This window comes from Sphaerodactylus townsendi, linkage group LG07 (genome assembly GCF_021028975.2).
Source record: "Sphaerodactylus townsendi isolate TG3544 linkage group LG07, MPM_Stown_v2.3, whole genome shotgun sequence".
In the NCBI taxonomy this organism is placed as follows: domain Eukaryota; kingdom Metazoa; phylum Chordata; class Lepidosauria; order Squamata; family Sphaerodactylidae; genus Sphaerodactylus; species Sphaerodactylus townsendi.
Window position 1 is genome coordinate 112,712,170 of NC_059431.1, and position 15,194 is coordinate 112,727,363.

The 15,194-nt window shown below is 43.4% G+C and overlaps 2 protein-coding genes across 2 annotated transcripts in view; both read left to right on the forward strand.

Moving 5' to 3' along the window:
- LOC125437067 (vomeronasal type-2 receptor 26-like) overlaps positions 1–15,194 on the forward strand; it is a 464,990-nt gene that overhangs the window by 122,349 nt on the left and 327,447 nt on the right. The window lies entirely within an intron of this gene.
- On the forward strand, positions 13,776–15,107 carry LOC125436271 (olfactory receptor 10T2-like). The gene is made up of 2 exons (XM_048503133.1): positions 13,776–13,883; positions 14,038–15,107. Exon 2 carries the CDS (start codon positions 14,043–14,045, stop codon positions 14,988–14,990), a length of 948 nt encoding a protein of 315 aa, XP_048359090.1. The 5' UTR covers positions 13,776–13,883; positions 14,038–14,042; the 3' UTR covers positions 14,991–15,107.

The following is a 15,194-nucleotide window of genomic DNA, read 5'->3' on the forward strand; positions in this document are numbered from 1 at the left end:
TCACAGCTTGGAAGACACAAAGACTAAGAGAAGAAATCACCCAAAAGCTGTTCTTATGATACCACCCAAGTGTGGTGAAGTTTGGTTCAGGGGGGGCAAAGTTATCGACCCTTAAAGGGTAGCCCCATCTCTTGATAGCTCCCATTGGAAACAATGGGGGATGGCGCACTCCTCAGGGGGTCGATAACTTTCCCTCCCCTGAACCAAACTCCACCAAATATGGGTGGTATCATCAAAACAGTCTCCAGATGATACCCTAAAGTTTTGGTGCCAGTAGCTTAAAAATGCGCCTCCTGGAGGCCAAAATGCAAAAACACCCAAAAGACCAAAAAAATTCAAACGAACCCGAATTTTTTGGCTATACCCGAATGTTATCCTTATCCATACATACAGATAATTTATGCCCAAATAAATCTGAATACAAATTTTACCAAATTTTAAGAGTATTTACCAAGCCTATAAGGGACTGCATCTCCCCATATCGCCCTATAAGGCCCCTCCATTCATCAGAGGGGAACCACTTGGTGATCATGGCTGAAGGGACATCCTGCTGGTTCTGACAAGATCCAGTGCTTTTACTGCTTTGATGGACTCTTCCCCTCCCCAAAATAACACAAAGTGTTAGTGATCCTGCATGGTGTAGTGGTTAAGAGCAGGTGGACTTTAATCTGCAGAACCAGGTTTGATTCCCCACTCCTCCACATGAGTGGTGGACTCTTATCTGGTGAACCAGATTTGCTTCTCCTACATTTGTGCTGGGTGATCTGGAACTAGTCACAGTTTGTTGAGAACTTTCTCAGCCCCAACTACTTCACAAGGTGTCTGTTGTGGGAAGAAAAAGGGGAAAGAGTTTAGTTGAAGTCCTTCATGACTAGAATCACTGGAGTGTTGTGGGGTTTCCGGGCTGTGTGGCCTGGAACACAGAACACGGTCATACAGCCCGGAAAACCCACAACACTCTATGGAAAAGAGTTTATGAGCTGCCTTGAGACTCCTTACGGTTGAGAATTGTACATTCCCAATAATTATTAACCCATTGTTACGGTCCTGATCATAGCCAACATATTATTTCAGAATATTTCCTTGATACATCATATTGGCAGAAGCCAACTGTCATATCTCTCTGTGTAGGTAGCAGAGTGTCCACTGGGAAGCAAGCCGAAGGCAAAAGGTTTGCTTTACAAAATCTAATCTGTGAATGAGTTACTCCAGTCCATAGAATTAGGAGGTCTTATTTGGTTGTGGGCATGATCTTGATTACCATACCTTGCAAAATACTGTAAGACAAAATACTGATTCAATCAAAAAAGCAATTGGCCTCATTGTCCCGGGACTTAGCACAATAGATGAGTTGATTGATTAGCTCGGCCCTGCAATCCAGCACAGATGCAAGACATGAGACCTAATGCTAAGAGTCTTTTTTCCTGCCAAACTAGTGATCCACCCTATAAAAGTCTTGCTCATCTGAAACTCATTGCACATTGCTAACCTGAACCTCCCTTGGTCCCGTTGGTGTGAGACACAAATTCGTTCTTCTACTGGGTTTCTGTGCTGGCATAGAATCCCTGCCTTCTGCTACTTTGCTGCATTGAGATCGTTAGGTAACGTATCCCTGCCTTCTGCTACTTCGTCTGCTGCATTGAGATCGTTAGGTAACGTATCACCCTGCCGCCTACCAATTCCCTCTCTATCCTCCAAACCTATCTTTCCATTCCTGTTTATATGTCTAGGAACTTGTGTGTATGTACCTCCATATCTTGCTGTATGTATGTTTTTGAAACCAAATGTATATAAACATTTTAAACTTAATTTGGACTCCTTGTGTTACTCTGCGGAATGCTCCATGCCATCCTTCCCCATATTCATCATCTAAAAGATCCCCTCCTAGCCTACCTATGAGAGCCTTAAGAAGTATAATACTATATGTTTCTAGGGTTAAAAAACATTAATGTCAAAGAGCAGCATCCAGAGATAAACCTATATTCATTCATTATTTTTCCTCATTAATTGTGCCTTTTTGTTCAGATCAGGCCTCAGCAACATGATGTAGCAATTGGGTAAAAAAAGCATCCCAGTAAACCAACACTAGAAGCTAAGATGGAGAAGATCTCCACAGCCACCATGATTTCTCCCTTAGTGCTCGGGTAGCTTGGGACAAAGGAAAGCCAAACTCTGCAAAAGACCAAGCTAATAGTGCTTAAAGAGATTCCAATTTACCTGCTACAAAAGTGGAAGAATTATGTGTTCCTGACAGATTATTTTCTGATGGGCCCCAATTGAAGGGGTACTCTTCACATATAAAGAGAAGAAATTTCATATCAGCACAGTAACCAAAGCCCAAAAAATTTATGTCAAGGAACAAGAAGGTTTTCAACATATAATTGGAAGAGGAAAGCAGGAAAAAAGAAGACCCGTGGAAACCCTTTGAAGAATTCTTTTTGAAGTACTACATGAATTCCCAGTTTATATGAAAAAAATATGTAATAGTTTATAGTCTGATGCATTTTTTATCTTGTATATATAAGGGAATAATATTGGAATGGAAGTTATTGTTCTCTTTTATTACAAATTTAAGCATTGGGATATTGCAACTTAAAAGGAAAGTAGTCCACAAACTTAGTGTAATGCCAAATAAATTTTAAGAGTGACATCCTAGAAAATGGATGCCAATATCAAATAATAAAAGCTTCATAACAAGCTCTAAATAAGAGTGATTAAAAATAAATAGAAATAAGATAGACACATTTTAATTTTATGTATTTTGTATTTTTCATCTACCTCCTGTGTTTTTCCTTTTTTGTTGCATGTAATGAAATATTCAAATTTACATGTACTATGTTAACATTGAACAAGGCTTTTCTTTAATGAAAAAAAGAATCCTGGTGCAACAAGTTCTTTGAAGGCGAGTGTTTCACCCTCCCTAATCCAGGTCTTGCTCATGCATGCCAGGTCTACATTGTGCAGGGGCGGAGCGAGGAGAACTGTGCCTGGGTCACGCATGGCACTGTGCCCCTGCTGTGGTGCCCCCCACCCATACCCCACACCAGAATGCCTCCTCTAGCTAACTCTTCTAAATTCTGAGGCCGATAAATAAGAAGAATTGGCTATAATGAGTCTGTGCAGTTCTGTTTGCCTCATGTGCTATTCAGGTTATTGGAAGAGGATGGTATTTTTGGATGAGGCTTCAGGCCTAGGCTTTGATTTGACAAAAGGGGCCAATCAACACCTTGAAAAAGAAAGTGCTTGTTACCACAAGATTTCTCATCCTGTGTGGCAGTAGGTTTTTTAAAAATAAAATAACATTTTAAATGAACAGTGTAAGGCAACATGCTGATAGTAATGAAGACTCTTTAAAAAACAAAGTGTAATAGGATATTCCCTCTCCATCTCAGAGCACCTTTCCAATTAAGGCTTTTAAAAAAATAACTGAGAAGAACAGAGGAGTCATCTTTAGGGAGTCCCCAGATTCCAAATGTTCCCTGAGGAACACCTAAAGTAAGGCAGGGTTTAATCAGTCTGAGATTCCTGCTGTTATTATTTTGTCTTGTTGGGCAAACAAGACCCAAAGGGGATAGTCATTTTTCTCCTAACCTATGCATACAGATTTGTACTTCAGGGACAAAGTGAGAAATATTTGCACTTGTTGCCTTTTGAAGAGTATGACTTTCATATCAGAAACTTCTCTGCCCCTTCACTGAAATGCTTGCATCAACAATAATCTGTTGCACTGAATAATGTCTTCTTCCTCCCACATTGCTTCTTGTTCTCTCAATTCCCAGTGCTTTCAACACACCCAGAGATTTTCTGCTCTTATAATTAGTGGCTGAATATATTTGTAATATATTAGTAAATACTCATTTATACATCTGTGCCCTCAAGATCTGCTCTCTACTCCCACAGAGAGTAATTTATCACTGCAGAAGCTGTTAACACAGATCACTGCAAAATCTATGGCCAAAGAAGTGGAATGGAAGCCAAATTGATAACAATAAGGTAGCCTGTGAATGGGGCAAGATGTGGAATTAGGTGTAGTTCACACTATCTGCAATATCTCTGTAATATCTCATTTGCTATCAACCTTCCTACTGGAATTGGGAGCTCTAAAGCACAAGACATCTGCTGTACGATGGAGTAAATGTCAGTTGCAGCAAAATGTTTTGTACAGATGTATTTCCTCAATCCCCGCGTTCACTTCCTAGTCTCCCCATGACAAGTGAGACCACTTGTACCATGAATTTAATTGTGCTTCGCTGCCAGAGTGGGGAGAATTTCAGTGAGCACAGCTTTGCTCTCAGACCTCTTCCCTCCACTCATGGCCAGCCTAGCTCCACTTTTCTCACGCCTCACATTTCTTTTCATGCCCTCCCCCTCGCTCATTCCATGTTTTCAGCTCCTTCCTGCTTCTCTAATGCTCATTTGAATATATCAATGTATCGATATAACAGAGTTGGTTTTTGCAAGGAACTGCACAAGCAGTCTGTTTCAGGCTCCAGTCCATTTCTCCCTCTCCCTCTCCCTCTCCCTCTCCCTCTCCCTCTCCCCCCTCTCTCCTGCTGCTGCTGCTGTGGGAGAGAGTCTTGTTTTTTAAAAGATGCTTGTCTGAAAAAAACATTTTTAAAAGTGTTCCTAAACATCAAGGAGGGCAGAAGCTGAGTAGGGGAGGTTGGCTGGAGCCAGACACAGACCCTGCTTGGGCTATTCCTTGTAAAACCATGTTTGTTATATCAATATATCAAAATGAGCATTAGAGAAGCTGGAGTGATTCAGCAACATGGAACAGCCAAGGAAGGGGGGGAAGCAAGGGCAGCAATATGAGGAGTGGGAAGAGTGGAGCTAGGCAGGGTGGCCCTGGGCAGAGTGAAAACATCCTGGGCTAAGCTGTGCTCACTGGAAAATCCCCTTGCTCTAGCAGTGAAGCAAAATTAAATTCATGCTAGATGTGGTCTTGCTTGCCACAGGGAGGCCACAAAGTGAAAGTGGGACTGGAGGAAAAACATGCAAACAGGAAATCTTGCTGCGACAGATATTTGCCCCATGACGTAACAGATGCCTTATGTGTAACTGGTCAACAAGTCTGCATTTTATAGTTTGGAAAGCTTTAGTTGCTGATAGCATAGCCAGTAAATCAAGGGATAGACCTAAAGGTATGGTTTTGTGCTCAATGCATGCTAGCCAGTCAGAAGGTTGGGACTCAGTCAGCAATCGGTAGGTGAAGGTGGAACAAAGCTGAAAAGAAGGCGTACCCAGAATTTAAAGGTGATGAGCCACAATGTAGTCTCTAGTCAATGCTGGCCAGTTTCTGGGCAAAGAGCTGTATAAAATACACAGGCCGAGAATTTTATAAAGAAAAAAGGACTGAATAGCTTCTAGAGAATGATTGACTTTGCCGATCCAATTGGTATACCAGCTAATAATTGCAAGCACATTTTGGCATTAAAAACCTTAGATGCAGCAGGGCTCAGGTAAAGAAAAAGTAAGCAATAGCTAGGGTGTTGTTCTTGGCTATAGCTTTCTTTCCAGCAGCATGCTCCCCACCCACTCAACTGCTACCACCTGGCATTATAAAAATATACATACATTTGAGTTGAGACTTATTATATAGCTGTCTCTGGGCCTTCAATGATTGTCTTGATGAGGAATCTACTTCTTCAGTCTTTGCTCATGAGCTTGAGCTAATTATACTACAACTTTGAGAACATTTACTTTGAGAACAAGACAGAAATAGCGTAATGTACTGACAGCAGCCATTTTAAACAAAGAACTGAAGGGCAGATATTGTTCAGGGAAATGAAATGATTGAAAAGGTGGCAATCTGGGTCTGTAGAGCAGGTGAGGACTACCCTGGTGTAAAAGAGCTCAATCAGAAGCTTATTTCGTGCTTAACTGAGATAGTCAAGCCAGGTTAGGTCACCAGGCTGCCATGCTGATCTTGAGGTTTGCTTCCTGCCTGCCTGCCTGCCTGCCTGCCTGCCTGCCTGCCTGCCTGCCTGCCTGCCTGCCTGCCTGCCTGCATGGCAGTGGGGAGAGAAACATGTCACAGGAGGCTGTTCAACACAGAGAGGTCTGCCCCAACCCAAATGAGTTAATGTGGTCCTGGAAGCGAGATTGCTCAGACATTTTCCTGATTCCTCAAGGAACTTGTTACTCATATTTTGCCAACTCTCGTCAACAACGAAATACCAGAGAGACAATATCCTCTGGTGTTTAGAAATTTGTTTACAGTGCTTCTTGCTGTGTACAAGCCATAAATATATATTTAAAAGATGTTGTAGCAAATTTCTATCCTTCAGAATGGAATCTTACATTTTACCTCAGTGTAAGTACTCTGCTTTAGGTATTCCTTCTTATGCATGAATGTAGTTTCATTGTCAATATATAGCCAGTGATGGGATCCAAATAATTTAACAACTGGTTGTTTACAAGCACCATTTTAACAACCGGTTCTAGGGTTGGTCAATACTAAAAAAATTCGGTAAAATTCGGATTTGGGTATTTTGGGGCATAAAATGATTTGTATGCCCGAATCCAAATCATAGCCAATTCGGATATGCCCGAAAATTCAGGTAAATCCGAAAAATTCAGGTCCGTTTTATTATTTTTTGAATTTTTGGTGTTTTTAGACGTTTTGGCCTGCAGGGGGCGCAATCTTAAAGCTAGCGGCACTAAACTTTCAGGATTTCATCCGGAGACTGTCCTGATGAGTCTCCCCAAGTTTGGTGAAGTTTGGTTCAGGGGGCAAAGTTATTGACCCTCAAAAGGGGTGCCCCATCCCCCATTGTTTCCAATGGAAGCTAACTGGAGATGGGGGCTACACATTTGAGCATCCATAACTTTGGACCCTCTGACCCAAACTTCACCAAAAATGGGGGGTATCATAAGGACAATACTTGTATGATACCCTGAAATTTTGGTTACAGTAGCTCTAAAACTGCGCCCCTCACAGTCACCCAAAGAAATTTCCCCAGATTCTGTGCTCTGTAGTGGCTGGCTGGCTCCATTGCAGCCAATGGGAAATTTCTGTGGGAGGGCTGTGGAGTGCACATTTCTCATGGTAAACCCACAAAACTTTCAGGGTGTCTTCAGGAGAGTCTCTTCACGACCCCATCCAGGTTTGGTGACCATTGCTTCAAAGGGTTCAATGTTAAGGGTAGGGTCCATCTCCCACTGCCCCCATAAGCAAAGTTCCTCAAACCTGGATGGTGTCATCAAGAGACTCTCCTGAAGATACCCTGAAAGTTTTGTGACTGTACCTTGATAAATGTGCACCCCACAGCTCTCCACCAGAAATTCCCCATTGACAGCAATGCAGAAGTCACTGCAGAAAAAAGAATCTTGGGCAAATTTATGGGGGTGCCTGCAGGGGCACATTTTTAGACATATCAGCACCAAAATATCAGGGTATCATCAGGTGACTGTCCTAATGACACCCCCCAAGTTTGGTGCAGTTTGGTTTAGGGGGGCCAAAGTTATGGACTCTCAAAGTTATGGACCCTCAAAATGGTAGCCACCATCTCCTTAGCTCACATTAGAAACAATGGGGGGTAGGGGGCCCCCTTTGAGGGTCCATAACTTTGTCCCCCTGAACCAAACTTCACCAAACTTTGGGGTGTCATCAGGACAGTCTCCTGATGACACCCTGAAAGTTGGTGCCACTAGCTTTAAAAATTCCAGTTTGCATGTTTCACCGCTCCTGCACATGAAGCCTGCTGGAGTGAGTGAGCAGTGAAACATGCAAACCAGCATTTTTAAAGCTGGTGATACCAAAATTTCAGGATATCATCAGGAGACTGTCCTGATGATACCCCCAAAGTTTGGTGCAGTTTGGTTCAGGGGAGCCAAAGTTATGGACTCTCAAAGGTGTAGTCCCCATCCCCTATCAGCTCCCATTGGAAACAATGGGGGATAGTTGCACCCCTTTTGAGGGTCCATACCTGAACCAAACTGCACCAAACTTGGTGGGCATCATCAGGACAGTCACCTGATGATACCCTGATAATTTGGTGCCGAAACATCTCAAAATGCGTTCCCTGCAGGCACCCCCAGAAATTTGCTCAAGGTTCTTTGTTCTGCAGTGACTTAGCTGTATTGCTGTCAATGAGGAATTTCTGGTAGAGGGCTGTGAGGTGCACATTTCTGAAGGTATGGTCACAAAACTTTCAGGGTATTTTCAGGTGAGTCTCTGGATGACACCATCCAGATTTGGGGAACTTTGCTTCAGGGGGTTTAATTCTATAGGACCCAAAAAAGGTAGGGCCCATCTCCCACTGCCCCCTGAAGCAAAGTTCCCCAAACCTGGATGGTGTCATCTAGAGACTGTCCTGATGATACCCTCCAAGTTTGGTGCAGTTTAGTTTAGAGGGGGCCAAAGTTATGGACCCTCAAAAGGGTAGCCCTCATCTTCTTCATTCCTATTGGAAAGAATGGGGGATAGGGTCACCCCTTTGGGGCTCCATATCTTTGGCCTCCCAAAACCAAACTGCACCAAACTTGGGGGGTATCCTCAGGACATTTTCTTGATGATACCCTGTAATTTTGGTGCCAATGTGTTTAGAAATACGCCCCCTGCAGGCCAAAACGTGAAAAAAACACCAAAAAAATAAAAAAACGCAATTTGGCTGGTGATCCGAATCCCATGGATTCGGATCTGATAGGATTCGGACAGCTCAGATTCGGACCTTTCTCGTCCGAATCCATCCGAATCTGTGCAGATTCGGTAAAAATCCAGATTCGGACTGTCCGAATCTCCAACCCTTACCGGTTCTGCCAAAGTGGTTCGAACCTGCGAATCCCACCACTGCATATAGCCCTTAAGAAGAAAGGCTTCTGCATACTGAAAATTGTTTGAATCTCAGTGCTGAAAAACACATTTCCATGTAGAACAGTGGTTCTCAACCTTCTTAATGCTGCGACCCTTTAATACAGTTCCTCATGTTGTGGTGACCCCCAACCCTATTTATCCATTTTACAGATGGAGAATACTGATGCAGAGAGTCTTAGGAGAACCCTGTGAAAGGGTCGTTCGACCCCCAAAGGGGTCCCGATCCACAGGTTGAGAACCACTGATGTAGAAGGTTTCTGGCCCAAGGTTAGGCAGCAAGCTTCCACAGTAGAGTAAGGATTCAAACCTGGATATCTGGGATCCTAGTCTGATACCTTAACCATTACACTATGCTGGCTCCTACTGTTTCCATGTATATGTGAGCAAACTACCATCATGTCACAGCTGACTTATAGTGACCCAGTAGGGTTTCTGAGGCAAGAAACTTACAAAGGTAGTTTGCCATTGCCTGCTCCTCCATAGTGACCCTGGGTTCCCTTGGTGGTCTCCCATCCAAGTACTAATCAGGGCCAATCCTGCTTAGCTTCTGAGATCTGAAAAAATCAGGCTGGCCAACGCCATCCAGGTCAGGGCACTATTTCCATACCTCTCATATGTTGGTTTCTGTGAAACATTTAATCTTATAGATTGACTGGTGCATTCAGACATCATGGAGCTTTCGTGTTTGAGCCAAGTGAGTTGCAGTACACTGTAAAAATAGATATTGTTCTTGTTGTGCACAGACTTCAGAGCTTGAAGATCTTTTTCAGTCAGAGAGTTGACAGGCCATCCAACTGTCAAAAGATGAGCCCTGCAAAGCATCCGTTGGCTCCACAGGTAGTGATCTTTGTAGTCTAGAGATCGGTTGCAATTCCAGTAGATCTCCAGTCCCCACCTGGACACTGGCAGCCATACATCTAGTTGATATTGTAAAAGGTAGAGTTTCCCCTTCAGTTGTGTCCAACCCTGGGGTACCACTGCAAGCAGTGATTTCATAGGCAAGCCATTTTTGTGGAGTAGTTTGCCATCCCCAGCTATTCTTTACCCCCTAGCTATGTGCTAGGTACTCATTTATCGACCAAGCTGAGTTGACCATGAGCCAGCTGCCAAGATATCTGACCCACAGGAGGCTAGAACTCCTGACCGTGTGAGTGGCAGTGCAAGCACTTAACCACTACCCCACGTGGCTCCTCAGTTGATAGTGTAGGCTAATGTAAATTATTACAGGTATAGCCAAATCAGCATAACTTTGTGTAGAAGGATTTCAGAATGTGACAGCAGGATTAGGTCTGGATTTGTGGAGGCCCTGCTCACAGGGCGTTTTTTTACATCATTCACATTGACCATCTGATTTGGAGGAAGGATAGAGTTGAAATGATACAAAAATGGTATACGCTGAAAACTATATTTCCTTGAGGACTTCATGATGAAATGAATATGCCAGCTTTATGAAGACTATAATTAGGGATTCAGGTCACAAAATTTGATGGCCCAAGCAAACAAAGTTTGCTCCCCAATTTATTTGAGTATCTTGCCCCATTTCTGCTATCTTAATCTCTTACATGATCCTAACTTGAGACGAGCGGTCATCTGGGCCAGATGTAACGTTCTTCACTAGACGATACAACAGAGAGTTCCATCTTTTAACTACTGATAGAACCTGCAGCTGCATTCTTAAACTGGAGCAGTGGTTGTCAACCTTCCTAATGCCATGACCCTTTAATACAGTTCCTCATGTTGTGGTGACCCCCAACCCGAACATGTATCCATTTTACAGATGGAGAACACTGATGCAGAGAGTCTTAGGCGACCCCTGTGAAAGGGTCGTTCAACCCCCAAAGGGGTCTCGACCCCCAGGTTGAGAACCACTGGCCTGGAGGAAACTGTTCATCATGTTCTTCATCACTGTCCTTTGTATGACTCTGAGCGGGAAAATTACTCAATCCTCTCATGGCTGGTTTATGCAATTCTACAGAGGTTGCTCAAACTTTGTTCTTACTAGACAGTAACTCAACTGCCATGCTCGAACCAACAGCCAGATTTTTGTGCGCTGTTATTACTGAACGTTCCCAAATTTTTACCAGACATAATTTAAATTTGATGGCTTAATGTTTTAAATTCCAATTTATTGTATTGTATCCCCCTCGGGGATAGGGCGGTATATTAAATCCAATAAATAAATAAAAATAAAATAAAATAAATAAACAATTCTTAATCTCATTTGTATGGTATATATCCATTATGCCATTAAAGGTTTCATTCATTCCATTAGGGATGCCAGCCTCCAGGTGGGATCTGGGGAATCCCCAGGAATCACAGCTCATCTTACAATACAACAACCTTTATTAGGCATATTAAAATAGTCTCCAGAGCATTACAGACATTTCTGAACTACAAATCAAAAGTACATTCAAAACACAGACAGATAAACTGTATCTAGCATTGGACGTTAATTAGAAAATTCTGTCACTTGTAAAAGAAATTTTGCTACTTTTTCCAAGAGCACGGTCTCTGTGTTATTTAACAAAAGCTCCACAACAGAGTTGTCAGAGTCTCTTTCAGATTTGTCTGAGACCTGCCCAGGAGAGAAATTCCTAATACCCACATATCTCAGACAGTCAAGCATAATGTGAGCAAGAGTCTCCACTTGGTTTTTACAGTGTGGACAGACCCGATCCTGGAGAGGGATAGATAGGTAGCGACCCTTTGTAATGGCCGATGGAAAAGTATTGCATCGGGCCCTTGTAATAATCCATCTCTGTTGGGGTTCAGTTAATAGTTCAAGGTATTTGGGGCAGGAGGTTAAGAGCTTGTGTATCTAATCTGGAGGAACCAGGTTTGATTCCCAGCTCTGTCGCCTGAGCTGTGGAGGCTTATCTGGGGAATTCAGATTAGCCTGTACACTCCCACACATGCCAGCTGGGTGACCTTGGGCTAGTCACAGCTTCTCGGAGCTCTCTCAGCCCCACCTACCTCACAGGGTGTTTGTTGTGAGAGGGGAAGGGCAAGGAGATTGTCAGCCCCTTTGAGTCTCCTGCAACAGAGAAAGGGCGAATATAAATCCAAACTCTTCTTCTTCTTCTTCTACGTGCCCCTGTTCTGGTACTATTCCGGCAGAAAGGGGTGAGCATGATTTATTTGCTTGGCCCAACAAGATATGGTATTCCTGTTCTAGAAGTCTGCTTTTTAAGGTTTGCAGAATCTCTCTGGGTGACAGCATACAGAGATCTTCAAGTATTAAACCTAGAGAGTAGATTTTTGATTTAAGAAGTTGATACCATTTCGGAGGCAAAATGGAGTCTGGAAACACTATATATGTTAAACTGCGCTCATCAGAGTTAAAACATAGTTTGATCCAATACTTGAATGTATTCAGCCATGCTCTTGTTTCAAGTAGGTTCTGACCAGTTTCTAAGCATAGTACAGCATATGGTACAGAGTGTGGTACCCCAAGTATTTTGTAGAGGAAGCCAGATTGTATTCTTTCAACTGAGTTGTTCCATGCAGTTATCCATAGGGGAACTCCATAGAGAAGTTGCTGGACTACCTTGGAGTTGAAAACCTTTAGAGCTGTGGGGACATATCCCTTTCCCATGGAATGAAAAAAACTTACCACCGCTGAAGCTGTGTGATAGCTTCCTTTTATAGCAGTGTCTCTGGCCGTTTCCGCACGGCGACGGAAACGGCGAGGTCGGCGCATTGCGCGCCGACCCGAAGACGCTGGGACTGTCCGCATGGATGGTCCTGGAAGCAGCCGGGTAGCCGGCGCCGCGGAGTGCCGGCGCCCGGCCGACCCGGCTTGTCCCTGGGTCTCCGGCATGTCGCAGAGGCCTGGGGACACACCCCCTGCCCCTGCGCACCTGCTCCAGTGGTGCAGGGCAGGGGGGCGTGTCCCCAGGCCTCGGCGACACACCAGAGGCCCAGGGACAAGGTAAGTGCCGGGTGGGGGAGGCGGCATGAAGCCGCTGCCGTTCACTCGGCAGCGGCTTCACGGCGGCGTATTCCCAAAAAGAGTGCTTCCCAGCACTCTGGGAATACGCCGGCTTCAGGCCGGGCGGGAGCACGAGGGCGGCGCGGCTGCGCTGCAGCTGCGCCCCCTGTGCGAATGGCGGCCTGGAGACGGCGTTTTTACCGTCTCCAGGCTGTCATTTTATGCCCGTGCGGAAACGGCCTCTGTGTCTGGCCCAAGTGGCTTTGTGATTAAAGGTTAGGCCTAAATATTTAAAGGACTTGGAGTGTTCAACCTTAATCCCATTGATAAACCATCTGGAAGGCTTAAACACACTGGAAAAAATGACAATTTTTGATTTTTCTGGGTTTAAGAAGTTAGATGTACAGTACTCCATAGTTTTTTTTTCTAAAAAACCTATTAAGACCCACTTGAGACCTAGAGATCAGTATCACGTCATCAGCGTAAAGTAGGAGTGGTATGGGTTTGTTTGAAAGAACTGGGCTATGTGAGTTAACATCTGACAATGCGTGTACCAGATCATTAATAAATAGATTAAACAAGACTGGAGCCAATACACAGCCCTGCTTCACAGCTCATCTTCAAACTGCAGAGATCAGTTTCCCTTTAGAAAATGGATGCTTTGTAGGGTACACTGTATGACATTGCACCTCACTCGGGTCGCAAATCTCCAGAAATTCTCAGAAATATATATATTTTTAACAATTATACTTTTGCTTATTTTTAAATAGTTATTTTTAATAATTATACTTTTGCTTATGCCTAGCCATGTGTTAGAGCACAGGAACTAAGGGTGGCCAGAATGGTTTCTTTCCTCCTCCTCAAGTTTTATGAGGTAATTTTTCTGCCCTTCTCTCTTTTGGATTTTTTCTATGTGTGAAGAAGGGTCATTAATGTTAAAATAACTTATTTTTAGGTGGTTGGGGAAGGCTCAGCTTTTTGTTTTTGTTCTTTTACTGTAGAACCAAGATCAGAGTACAAGCAAAAGGCTTCTTAATTTGTCAACAAAAAAGATGGACGTTTAGTGATTCTACAATCAACTCTGCTGACAGTCACAAAAACGCCTTTCTGAGAAGAGGAGCTCAGAACATTCCGGTACATTGCCATGGACTGTTATGGATGTATATTTGAGACACTTTTAGTATTAGGGTTTACGCACAGAATAGCTGGCATATGGTTTGCAACTAAAGTCTCTCCAAAATACTTTCCTACTTTATTGGTTTGTAAGAGTGTCATGATCTCTTCCTAGATTCAATGTTAACGGACCAAGGAAATCAAAGCATGGTGACAGAATTCATCCTGATCGGATTCTCCAGCTTCCCAGACTTGCAGGTCCCCCTGTTTGTGGTGTTCTCCATCATGTACTTGGCGATTTTGGCTGGAAATATCATTATAGTCACGACGATAAGGCTTGAATCCACCCTCCATATCCCCATGTACTTCTTTCTTTCCGTCCTCTCCAGTTCAGAAGTCTGCTACACACTTACCATTGTCCCCAATATGCTTGTAAATCTTTTAAAAGAAAAGCCATCTATTTCATTGGTTGGCTGTGCCACTCAGATGTACTTATTCCTGGGCTTTGGGTGTACGAACTGCTTGCTTCTTACATTGATGGGATATGACCGCTATGTGTCCATTTGTAAACCTTTACATTATGCAGTTCTGATGAATCAGAGATTCTGCACTAAACTGGTTGTCTTTTCAGCAACAAGTGGTTTTTTATTTTCTACACTGGAAACCTATTTCACATTCACCTTGCCATTCTGTGGGCCAAATAGTATTCCTCACTTCTTTTGCGATATGGCACCGTTACTTGAGTTGGCCTGTGGCCGAAATTATGTTGGAGAAATTATCATTTTTCTGATTTGTTTTCTGGTGGTTTTTTGCTCATTCCTGCTGATTCTTCTGTCGTATCTTTTAATCTTAAACACAATCCTGAAAATCCCCACCACAGAGGGGAAGCGCAAAGGCTTTTCAACTTGCGCCTCCCATCTCATTGTGGTGGTTGTGCATTTTGGATGTGCTTCTGTTATTTACCTGAGGCCACAAAAGTACACGTTGAACAAGGACACTTTTATCTCGGTCACATACACCCTAGTGACCCCGTGTCTGAATCCTGTTGTTTACAGTCTGAGGAACAAGGATGTCCAAGTAGCACTCAAGAAATACTGGGGAGGAAGAACATGCATGCGGAAGGTGTGAGAAGTGATTATGGTGGTTGAAACAGTCTTGTCATAAATCATACTTTGGAGGGAAACAGTGAAATATCACTATGAAGAAAAATCATGGGCCCAATTATGATTTGTTGCTGTCAAAAACCCCTAGACCAAGGGATTCTCAGGATGGACCAGCAACACACAAAATTACAAAAGCCTAGGGTGTGAGTCATCACCCATCAGTCTTAGT

Coding starts and splice junctions, on each gene's coding strand:
- LOC125436271 (XM_048503133.1), top strand. CDS start 14,043: ATGTTAACGGACCAAGGAAATCAAAGCATGGTGACAGAATTCATCCTG.